The following is a 12,097-nucleotide window of genomic DNA, read 5'->3' on the forward strand; positions in this document are numbered from 1 at the left end:
GGGTGACTATCACCACGTATACATTTTTAACCTGGTTTGCTCCTGCTCCCCCAACACAACTCTTTTTCCCATACTGATGTTGGCGCTCCGGTTGGGTGATCCAGTGGTGGCAAGGAGGACCTCACAATGGATCTTCCTCTCCAATGTCAGGGGGGGTAGACCCGATCTGTCCTATGGGCTCCTGGGACGCCCTCCCAAGGACCACAGAACCGCAGCCTTAGGTAGGTGTAGCTCATACGGTTTCCCATTATTGCTTTCACTGAATTAAAAACACAGCACAGCAAGACATTGAGCATTCCACAGTGATATGCAAAGTACATTATACCCATGTATTCATAATTTCAGCCATTCATTAACAATGACGGTGTAATCAAGTGACTGTGCCGCCGTTTGGTAACTTCCTAGTGTGCTGCGCCGTAATGATGCTGTTTTCAAACAGAGGTCTCATTTAAAGGTTCCACGCGAATTCTTTTGCTCATTAATAAACAGTTTGCTATTTTTCCATGTTATTTTTATTAAAAACGTGCCTTCTTTAAAAAATACACATATATTTTACTCTTTACAGGCTGCAGGTAAAGATGTTTTTGGAGATTATCCTTGTTGTCCCAAACGACACCTGGTGTGTCTTCGGTATCCGGATCACCTTTATAAAATGAAGTGGGGGAACCCAGGGGAAGAAGAGGGCCGAAACAGCAATATATTAAGAGAAGAGACACTTAATTTTATAAATATCTTATTTTCTGTACATTATTGCATTGGGAGCCACAACTCCATGTAGCGTCATTATATAGGAAAGAAGTTTAGAAATGGCAAATATATTTATGAATAAATACACTGGTCCGCTGCCTCAACAAGCGCGAAATGTGGTAAACATATAAATTAGGAAACTCTCTTTTCAAACGGTTGTTTAGCAACACCAGTGGGAGGGGGTGTGGGAACCAAAGCAAAATAAGTTAAATGAAAATAGTAAATGAGTCACAATCTTAATGCTCTCATATATGGCTTTCTTATTCTGGATCTTTCTAAATAAAATGTTAAATTAAAGACATACGTTAAATTCTTTAAAAGAAAAAGCTCCAGGGCTGCTCTGCTTCCAAACATTTACACGGCAACTAAAATGCTTTAAAATTGAAGGAGAGGTAAAACTCGGGTACTACACAAAAGACACTAGCACGGAGCCCCAAAACACACAATCCCTAGCAACAGGAGCACATAGGAAATAAGTTGCAATCTGTCCTCGAGCTGTCGTCAGCAATTCAAGCATTTGTTTCACCTAGTTTTTGCTGCAGTGAGGGAGGAAGATTCTAGTTTTCAAGTCAGACAGGAAAATATTCCATGTTCTTTGTTTTTTAATGCATGTCCTGTGCCTAAGTTAAAAAGCAGACGAACTCTCGCTCTATTTTGTGCACAATTAAACATTTCATCAACCATCGATCCAAGTGTTCGTTGAAACAATCAAACCAAACCAACTCCGAAACAACAAGCCTCTGTTGTCTAGATTGCAATACCCGTCAATGCAGAGTCCCACAACCCGCTTTCGTTGGGAAGTAACCAAGCGTTGGTGCCTTAAAAACGCAGTCACTGGGAAAAATGCAGAATCTTTATTTGCTTCCTTCGGTCTCTCTTCCAAATGGCCGTAGCGATGAGATGCTGTTGATTCAACAATCAGTAGGGTGCAAATAGGATAGATGTGGGAGTAGCTCGGATGGGGCCATGCCCTGCCCTTAGGAGAGCCGTGGGTATTGCAGGTGCCTGGAACAAAGCCGCTGAAGGACGTGGAGGAAGAGTCAAAGCAGAAGATACTGCGGCAGCAGCGGCAGCAGCAAGAGGAGACGAAAGGAAAGCAGGGGCCAAAGGCTTAATCATATCTTTCTGGAATGCGAGTTTTGCCTACAGGAAGAAGGGGTGAAAAACATTAAACGGTAATTTCACCCATTTATGAAACCCCAAAAGGGGGGTTGGAATAATAATAATAATAATAATAATAATAAATCAGTGCTTATTAAGTAAGTGCCAGAACTCAACAAGAAGTTGTTACAGTCAATCTCTGGGAGACTCGAGGCAGCCCTGAACAGGTTTGGCAACAGACATGTTCACCACCTGCGGAGGTGCTAGAAACTATGGCAAGCAGTCTCCCTAGCTGGTTTGGGAGTCGGCCCTGATTCTGATGCAGGTCTAATAAATACTCCCTCACCTCCCTTGTTCTCTTAGATTCAGGCAGTTGGCTAGGGCAGCTAGGAAGGGCCCTTGCACAAATGCACACGCATGCAATGGTAGGGGTCTGGCTGGAAAGCTTAAAGCCCGCCGCCGCTACACGGGAGTCAGATTGATGAAAAGGAAATAGAAATTGGCCCCGCCCTATAGCTTGACCAATTGTAGCTAGGAGCAGCTAGGAGCTACGTGGAGTCATAGATCTAAAAAAAAAGTGTAGACTCGCATATGCTCGCCAGCTTCCATTTTGACGTGAAATGTTTGTGTCGGGCTTCTCAGATGTATGTACTGTAAAGGCAAGAAGCAGGCGGGGAGATGTGCCTGAGATGTGGCAGAACTGTGCTCTGGTGTGCTCCAGCTGAAAAAAGCACTAATTATTATAAATATTATTATTATTATTATTTATTAAATTTTTAAACCACCCTTTATGCAAAGATTTTAGGGCGGTTTTTTTTTGGGGGGGGGGAACCCAAAACAAATAAATGCCACCTATGGCTCCACAGGGAGGACCAGCAGCAATGAGAGCCTTTTATCAGCTTGGGCTGGTTTACCAGTTCTGCCCATATCTAGGAAAGAAAAGCAGACATTGCCATGGTTACTTGTTTCCTGCTTACATCCAGACTACACGAGTGCAATGCACCATATGTGGAGTGCCCTTTGAAGATGGTTTGTAAGTTCCGGCTCAGCAGATTGTGACAACCAAGGGGTCCCCTTGCCCTCCTTACAAGCTCAACTACATTAGTAAGTACGAGAGACAGCAGTCGACTTCCGGCGAGCTGCGGACATCTTAGGAAGCGCGGGATAGCCCTCCGGGGAATCCCGAACTTAACGGAGCCTATAGAGGTCACGCAAAGGCTCCGCGGACCTCAAAAACCTCAGGGGGGGTTACCCTGAGGGTCGTGGCACCCAGCAGCGCCCTGCGTGCTCTCCTGCACCCGGTTTTTATTGCTTGGGAGCCGGGCGGAGGATCGAGCTGCGGGCGCGAAGGGGGAGAGACCACTGACTCCGTTAAGTGCAGTCTCTGGCTTCCGATGGTAAGCGGCAAGTTTCCTTAAATTATAATTAATCTGAGGAATTAAGAAGGTGGAAATTGGATTTGGAGCGAGATTAATAATCGGATTTTTGAAGCTGTGGGGCGCAAAAAGGGAGTCCGTCCCAACAGCGGGGGAAAATGGCGCAGGAAAGAGATCGGAGGAGCTGAGCAACGGAAAGCGAAACTGACTGCCTGCGGAGTGAGTTTTTCAGAAGTCCTTGATTACTTTGTAACAAGGCAAGTTTTGATGGCTGAAAAGAGTTACTTAGAGTTCTTATATTGATACTTTGTCTCTATCTTGGGGGTGGAACTGCAAGCGATCTGGATATTTCATATTTTCTGCACTCTAGCCCGGAAATCAGAGGGGCTTTGAGCTGCCTGAGTGCTTTACTTTTACCGCTGCAACACCGAAGGAGGGAATGACGAAGGCTGGGTTTTTTTTTTACAACTATGAACAAAGTTAAAAATGTTCCCCAGTAACTGAGAGGCGTGAATGGGGGGGTCGATTTTGGATTAAGCTAGCAAGTAGCTGAAGAGGGGGTTTATCGCTTTGGAACTACGGATCTGGGGTCTTTACTTTTCCTTATCTGGATTAAGCCGACAAGTGGCTGAAGTATCTGAATTCTTTGGGGTTTTACTGGATTTAATATGTGGATTAAGCCCACAAGCGGCTGAAGAGTTGCGGGACTTGGCTTCTTTGTTTCAGGTTTTAAGAAATAAAAGGGGAACTTGGCTGCTTGAGAGCTGAAGAGATTTTGTTAAAAAGGGACTGAACTAATGTAATTAAAAACTGTTGTTTCCCTGCCTTTGGAAGTGGAAAAGTACTGGAAGGCTGGGGATTGCAGAGTGTCAGACCCGGTGGCAGAAGGAACAATAGGGGAATTTGGGTCCTGGAATTGAGTATAGTGCCATCTAGGGGCGGTTAGGGTACTGCAGGTTTATTGTAAGAATTTACTAGTACCGGTCCCCCTAGTGGTGAAGAGGGGAATTTCCCCTCTTTTTGATCTTTTTTTTGCAGGAGAATGGCTGGCAAAGAAGAAAAGAAGGCAGCAGGAACACCAAAAGATAGAAGAGGCTCAAAACAAGAAGAAGTCAAGGATTTAGAAGCTTTATGGCAAAAAATTAAAGATGAATTTAAACATAGTGAACAACGAATGGATAAGAAATTGGGAGAGATTCATAAGAAGATTGAAGGAGCGGTGGGAGAATTATCGACTCAAATAAAAGATTTGTCGGTGAGATCCAAAACAATGGAAGAATCAATCAAGAAGACCCAAAAAGATGTAAAGGAGGTCAAAAAAGAGACAGATAAAGTGAAAGATAAAATGAAGAAAATGGACCGGGCACATGAACAAATGCTTGACAATTTAGCATTAATTGAAATGAAGCAAAGGCAATTGAATGTCAAACTGAGGGGCATTCCTGAAGAATCAGGAGAAGATATTAAATCAAGGATAATTGCTGAATTGGCAAAATGGATGGGAAAGACGGATGAAGAAGTGAGTCAGACAATTGTAAATGCATTTAGAATTAAGGTAAAATCAGCAAAGGCCAAAGCCAGGAAAGCGCCTGGTGATTGCGTGGTGATTTTCAACACAATGGAGATGAAAAATGAGATTTTAAGCCTGAGTTTCACCAATAAGCTAATCATCGGAGGCAAGTCTATAATCGTGTTTAAAGAAATTCCAGGAAGATTTTTGAAAAAACGCGACAATTATAAAGCAATGGTGGCCTTGCTTAAGAAAAATGGAATCCAACATAGATGGGAATACCCTGAGGGAATAATGTTTTTCTACAAAGAGAAAAGACATGTGCTGACAAGCATGCATGATATTGGGAAATTCTTGAGAAAATATGAAAAAAATTTGGGAGAGTTGACCCCAGATCTGGCTGTTCTAGCTGAAGCGACAGCAGAGGAAGAAGAAGAACCAAAACCACAAAGAAGAAGAAGAAAGAAAAAAGAAGAAGAAGAAAAATCAGAGGAAGAGGATCAGGGAAAAGAAGAAGAAGAGGATAAAGAGTCAGAGAGTGAAGAAGAAGAAGAGGATAAAAATTTAAGTAAGAAACCCGACCAAGACTAGATAAAATCTTTTCTTCCTGAAATTAGGAAGTAAAATGGCGTTGAAGATACATTCCTGGAATGTGAATGGCTTGAATAATAAAGTCAAAAGAAATAAAATTGATCATATTTTGAAGAAGAAAAATTTGGATATAATTTGCCTCCAGGAAACACATGTGGCGAAAAAACATAATTATATTCTTAGAAATAAAAGGTTGGGTAAAGAATTTATAAATTCGGCAGAAAATAAAAAGAGAGGAGTGGTTTTGTATATAAAGGACAAATTGGACCCGAATTTGATCTTTAAAGATGAAGATGGAAGAATGATAGCGGTCCAAATATCGACCCAAGGAGAAAAAATGTTGGTGGTGGGGATCTATGCGCCGAATGAAAATAAAGCTGAATTTTACAAGAATTTGGAGGAAAGGTTGATAGATTTCATGGATCAAAAGATAGTACTTATGGGCGATTTTAACGGAGTGACAGTACCAGAATTGGATAGGACAAAGAAAACGAAGAATGAGGGTAAATTACCAAAATCTTTCTTTGAATTGGTAGAAAACCTGGGCCTAGTGGACATTTGGAGGTTAAAGCATCCTACGCTTAAACAGTTTACATTCTTCTCAGAACCAAATCAAAGTTCTGGAAGAATAGATCATATATGGATCTCCAAAGAACTAGTGCCCAGGGTGAGTAAAATAGAGATAATACCACGAACACTGTCAGATCATAACTCAATATTTATGGAAATGAAAAGCAAAGACCAGAATTCCTTTAGGTGGAGAATGAACGAAGAGCTTTTTGAAGACAAAGAGGTGGTGAAAAAAGCCAAGAATGTTCTGAAAGACTATTTGTACTGGAACTTACACAAAGACACTGGATTGGACATGGTATGGGATGCAAGTAAAGCAGTGATGAGAGGTTTTCTAATACAGCAAAACAGTTTTCTGAAACGAAAGAAAGAAAAGAAGAAGGAAGAAATTCTGAAATGTCTCATGGAAAATGAGAAAAACCTGATAGATAAACCAGAGAATCAACAGATCAAAAATAATATAAAGATGTTACAGACACAATTCTCTATGTTGATCAATCAGGAGATAGAGTGGAAAATAAAGCAGATGAGACAAAAGAATTTTGAATCAGCGAACAAAACAGGAAAACTGTTGGCTTGGCAATTAAGGAAGCGTCAAAATCAAAATGCGATAGTGAAGATAAATATGGAAGGAAAAGCAACCGAGGAACCAAAGGAAATAAAGAAAGCCTTTCAAAAATTCTATGAAGAGTTGTATTGCAAAAAGAAAGAAGAGGAGAAGAAGATCAGTGACTATTTAAGAAAATATGGATTGAAACAAATTTCAGAAGATGAAAGAAAGAAACTTAATAACAGGATAACAACACAAGAAATACACCAGGCAATAATGAGAATGAAATTAGGAAAAGCCCCAGGACCAGATGGATTATCAGCAAAATATTATAAAGTTTTAAATGGACAGTTGGTACCAATTTTAGAAGAAGTGATGAATGACATCCTTGCAGGAGGAAAGATCCCAAATACATGGAAGGAAGCGTATATAACATTGATTCCAAAACCAGGAGTGGATGGCTTAGAAGTTAGAAATTACAGACCAATTTCTTTATTGAATAATGACTATAAGCTCTTTGCAGATATAATGTCCAAGAGATTAAAAGAAGCTTTGAACGAAATGATACATAAAGACCAAGCTGGTTTTCTTCCTGGCAGACAGTTAAAAGACAATGTCAGACATATTGTAGATGTAATAGAATATCTGGAAACCAAGATAGATAAGCCAGCAGTGTTAATGTTTGTGGACGCAGAGAAAGCATTTGACAATATATCTTGGCTGTTTATGAAGAAGAATTTGGAATCGATGGTTGGCAAAGATTCATTTTTGAATGGGATCGAGGCAATATATTCAGAACAAAAAGCAAGATTGATAATTAATAATACATTAACAGATTATTTTGACATCACAAAAGGAACCAGACAGGGCTGTCCTCTATCTCCTTTATTATTCATCATGGTCCTGGAAGTACTATTGAACAGACTAAGAGATCTTTCAACTATTAGAGGAATTAAAGTAGGCGCGAAACAATTCAAAGTGAAAGCCTTCGCGGATGACTTAGTCTTAACTCTAGAAAATCCTAATGAAAGTGTTGCAGAGGCTATAGAAGAAATGGAGAAATTTGGACAATTAGCAGGATTTAAACTAAATAGACAGAAAACCAAGGTCATGGCAATGAATATGACGAAAGAGGAAAAGCAAGAGTTACATTTAAAATATGGTTTTGATGTGGCAAAAAAGTAAAATACCTCGGAATATGGATGACAGCAAAGAATATTAACTTATATAGTGACAACTATGAACCAGTATGGAGAGAAATAAAGAAAGACCTGGAAAGGTGGACTAATATGAACATGTCATTTTTAGGAAGAATAGCAGCAATTAAGATGAACATTTTGCCTAAAATGTTATTCTTATTTCAAACTATACCTGTAGTGAAGGGTACAAGACAATTCCAAGAATGGCAGAAGATTCTGTCAAGATTTGTCTGGCAGGGGAAAAAACCTAGAATAAAACATAAAATTTTGGTAGATAGAAAAGAAAGAGGCGGTTTCTCTCTGCCAGACTTAAGACTTTATTATGAAGCGTCTTGTATGTGCTGGATTAAAGAGTGGATAACGTTAAAGAATACTGATTTGCTAGATTTGGAAGGTTTTAACAATAGATTTGGATGGCATGCATATTTATGTTATGATAAAAAGAAATCTCATACTGGGTTTACTAACCATGTGATAAGAAGATCTCTGTACGAGGTGTGGGAAAGAAATAAAATGCTGCTGGAGACTAAAAAACCATGGTGGGTTTCACCAATAGAGGTATTAACAGTTAAGAAAGTAAATATGGAGGGGAGGTGGGCCACTTATGAGGAAATCTTGACAAGGACTGAAAAAGGATGGAGACTTAAACCCTATGAAGAAATTAAAGGAGTTTTAACAGGATGGATACAATACCATCAAATAAATGATGTTCTTAGGGAGGATAGAAAAATAGGATTTGAGGATAAAAGGTCCAAATTCCAAATAGAAGTGCTTGAAGGCAAAACAAAGCTTCTGTCAAAAATGTATAATCTGCTGTTAGAATGGTATACAAAAGATGAGTTGACAAAAGAAGCGATGATTAAGTGGGCAAAAGATTTTGGGCATAATATTGAATATGACGCGTGGTTGAAATTATGGACTCAAACCTTGAGATTTACAGCATGTACTGCCTTGAAAGAAAATGTGTATAAGATGATGTATAGATGGTATTTAACACCAGTTAAATTAGCCAAAATGTTTAGAACGAGTGACAAAACTTGCTGGAAATGCAAAGAGGGAAATGGTGAATTTTATCATATGTGGTGGACATGCGATAAGGTAAAAAGATTTTGGGAGATGCTATATAATGAGTTGAAAAAGATGTTTAGATATACCTTCCCAAAAAAACCGGAAGCATTTTTGTTAGGAATAATGGGAGAAGAGATTAGAAAAGAAGATCAAGTATTGTTTATGTATGCGACAACCGCGGCTAGGACTTTGTTAGCCCCAAAATGGAAACTACAGGAACTACCAACAATTGAGGAGTGGCAGATTAAAATGATGGACTATGCTGAACTCGCAAGGATGACTTGCAAGATTCGCGACCAGGGGGAGACAAGGTTTCAAAAAGACTGGAGTAAATATGTGGATTATATGGAGAAAAACTGTAGATCTTTAAAAACACTTGCAGGATTGAAATAAATCCTACGAATTGAGCAAAAAGTCAAAAAGAAACTGCAAAAAGGGAGTTGACAAGAAACCCGCGTGAAGGGAGGGGGGGAAGTCGTAGCTCGGCAGAGCAAGATGTTAGATGAAATTTTATAATGTTTTGTATAAAAGAATGTTCTTTTTATTATTTTAATTGGTTAAATTTGGAAAATGGAATAAAATTTATTAAAAAAAAAAAACAGACTACACGAGTGCAATGCACCATATGTGGAGTGCCCTTTGAAGATGGTTTGTAAGTTCCGGCTCAGCAGATTGTGACAACCAAGGGGTCCCCTTGCCCTCCTTACAAGCTCAACTACATTAGTAAGTACGAGAGACAGCAGGGCCTTTTCCATAGTGACCCCATCACTGCTGAACTCCCTCCTATGGGATGTACATTTGGCCCTTCCTTTTCTTCAGTTACTTTACTGACTTTTATCTGTTTCAAATGCTAATGCTTATACACATTTAAACATTACTATTTGTTCGGTGTTTTATCTTTATGGGGTTTGGATGTGTTAATGTTATTTGTTTACAGGTTCTTTATATATACATATATTTCAATATGTGCTGCACTGATTATGTTGTAAGCTGTTTTCTGGGGGATTTTGCCTGGAAAAGTGGGCTATAAATACCTAAGCAAACGAATAAGTGCTTTAAAATTCCACCTCCTCCGTTTTAAAATTTTCTGTCCAGGAGGTTAAAAACATCCAAGTGATACCGTAACACTGTAAAGCAGACTGCAATTAGCTATTTGCATTAAGGTTAACCTTCTACCGAATGTCAATATCCCTGCGCATTATATGGATTAGCAGAATTGACCCACTAAAATGTTTCTTGCCAAGGTTAATGTGATTATTTTTCTACAGGGCACTGACAACCTACCATTACCGGCTTATTACCGGTTTTGCTTCTATTTGCGGGTAGGAATCAGCAGGTGACTTCCCCCCTCCCCGACAGTCCCTGATACAGCTAAAATTAGCATGCACAAGTGGTTAATGCACTTTATTAACTGAAAAAGATGTGTATGCAGAGTCGCCTGATAGCACCTCTTGAGGCAGTCAGCTTCATGGACCCTGACTATACTTTCAGAGACAACACTGATGGTCAAAAGTCCTGAAAACATTGTACAAGCAGCAATGTATGAAGTTGGTCCTGAGATCTGCCCAAACCCACTCACTGCCTGCTTACAGATACAAATTAAACACTTAACTGGGTCTTGTGCTCCAGCACGCACCTGCTTCAGCTCCCCTACCGTGAAACTAATAAGTGGATATAGCCTGAAGCATTTTAATTTTATTCTTTATAATTATGCAAGGATATTAGCGTTTGTTTGTTTGCTTGCTTGCTTCTAAAGGTCATTTGGAACGTGCTGCACGTTAAAAACTGAGAATATATGTTCCTTAGGCATCCTTGGCTTGCAGCGCACCGCGGATGCACTCCAGGTTCGTTAAAAATAATGGTCGCCAACTTCAGTGGGGAGCCTCTTTCTGCAGGAGGCTGACACCCATCGTAAGAACATAAGAAGAGTCTGATGGATCAGGGAAATGGCCCACTTGCTCCAGCACCCTGTTCTCACAAGGGCCTCCCAGCCAGCCAAAAGCCAAGCAAAACTCTCCCTTCCTGTGCTTCCCGCAACTGGTATCTAGAAGCATTACTGCCTCGCATAGCCATCCTGGCTAGCAGCCCTTGAGAGCCTCTTCTAGATATCTTCACTAACACAGAGATGGTCACAAAATCTTCCACTGGTCACTGTATCCTGGACATGAGTGCCCACGAAACGGAAATTATGTGGGGAAGGAATTCTACACTGCAAGATAAGCTCTGTTTTTTGAGGACTTGGAACTATTCCGTAGCACCACAGTAGTTTTAATAGCTGCCATTGGAATGGGCAAGAGGAAGGTGAGAAACAATCAAGAGAAATACAATGGAGTCTGTTCCGCCCTCTAGGGTTCAATTTAAACATTGCCTGCTGTTGCTTTCAGCTGGAACCATGAGAAGAACGGGACATTGCAAAAATGGCTTGCTTAAAGGCAGAAATATATTCCCCTAACGTGCACTGCTTCGGCCTTTAAAAGAGATGGAGTACATTTCTAAAAAGAAAAATAAGACACACTACTTGTTCCATTTCAGATGGTTTATTCCTCCCCTCCAGCAACAGCTAACTTCCTTTGTGTGGGGACTGGCAGATTCACATTTGACATACACCTAAACTTGGCTGCAGTTGGAATCCCCCAGTTACGGAACAATGTGTAGATATATATAATGCTAGGCTCAGGCAACACTTACTGCTAGAATACTTGGACTACGTTGTAGTTTGTTATAAGGGCTATATTTCGGTTTTGTAGGCTTCCCTGCAACTCTGTCCTTGTGTCTTCTGCTGGAAATGTGCTGGAAATGTAAAACAAAACAAACAAAAATGTTCAGTTTAAAAGTCATTACCTAATACTGGATGATATCTAATGGTAGCCATATTTGGAGTAAACTCAAAGGAATCAGGGGACTTTAGTTACATGAGCCCAATTATTTCATTGGGTTTGACTAACGCTGTATATCACCTGCTGCAGTTATTGTGCAAATCTTACTCCAAGAAAATAAACTGCATAGAGCTCCAGGAGAAAAAAATAGATTTCAGTAGCAAAACCCCTGTAAAACCATGCAACTAGAACATTTAGATATTATGATTGTGCAAATCAGGTACATTTAAAAAAAACTCCCAAATTTATTACTTAAAATCTGTGCATGCTCAGATATTCATTAGGAGACAATAAAATCAAAGCGATAGACTGTGCATCAAGAGAGCAAGAGAGAGAGGAGAAGGTGCTGGATGACAGCTCTGGCCTTAGCATGTGAAATTGCTAGCAGCAGATGGATGGTGATGATCCAGGAAAGAAGGGAATTCTCATCCCTATATATTTAAGCACTGGGAGGGCTGCAAGTGCTGCAGCCATCACCATGCCAGCACACAGCGGCTGGCTGGAATCAT

The 12,097-nt window shown here is 40.1% G+C and overlaps 1 protein-coding gene across 13 annotated transcripts in view; it reads right to left on the minus strand.

Annotated features, from left to right (window-relative positions):
- Nucleotides 1–489: 489 nt before the first annotated feature.
- Nucleotides 490–12,097, minus strand: part of ZNF385B (zinc finger protein 385B) — a 194,842-nt gene continuing 183,234 nt past the window's right edge. For all 13 annotated transcript variants that reach the window (XM_060280543.2, XM_060280541.2, XM_060280536.2 and 10 more), the window contains 2 exons: nt 11,401–11,502; nt 490–1,890 (listed from right to left, as the gene is read on the minus strand). In XM_060280543.2, coding sequence (XP_060136526.2) covers nt 1,666–1,890; nt 11,401–11,502 — 327 coding nt within the window. In that variant the 3' untranslated portion in view covers nt 490–1,665. The remainder of the gene's footprint in view (nt 1,891–11,400; nt 11,503–12,097) is intronic.

Source organism: Zootoca vivipara, chromosome 1 (assembly GCF_965207765.1).
Source record: "Zootoca vivipara chromosome 1, rZooViv2.hap1.1, whole genome shotgun sequence".
NCBI classification, from domain to species: domain Eukaryota; kingdom Metazoa; phylum Chordata; class Lepidosauria; order Squamata; family Lacertidae; genus Zootoca; species Zootoca vivipara.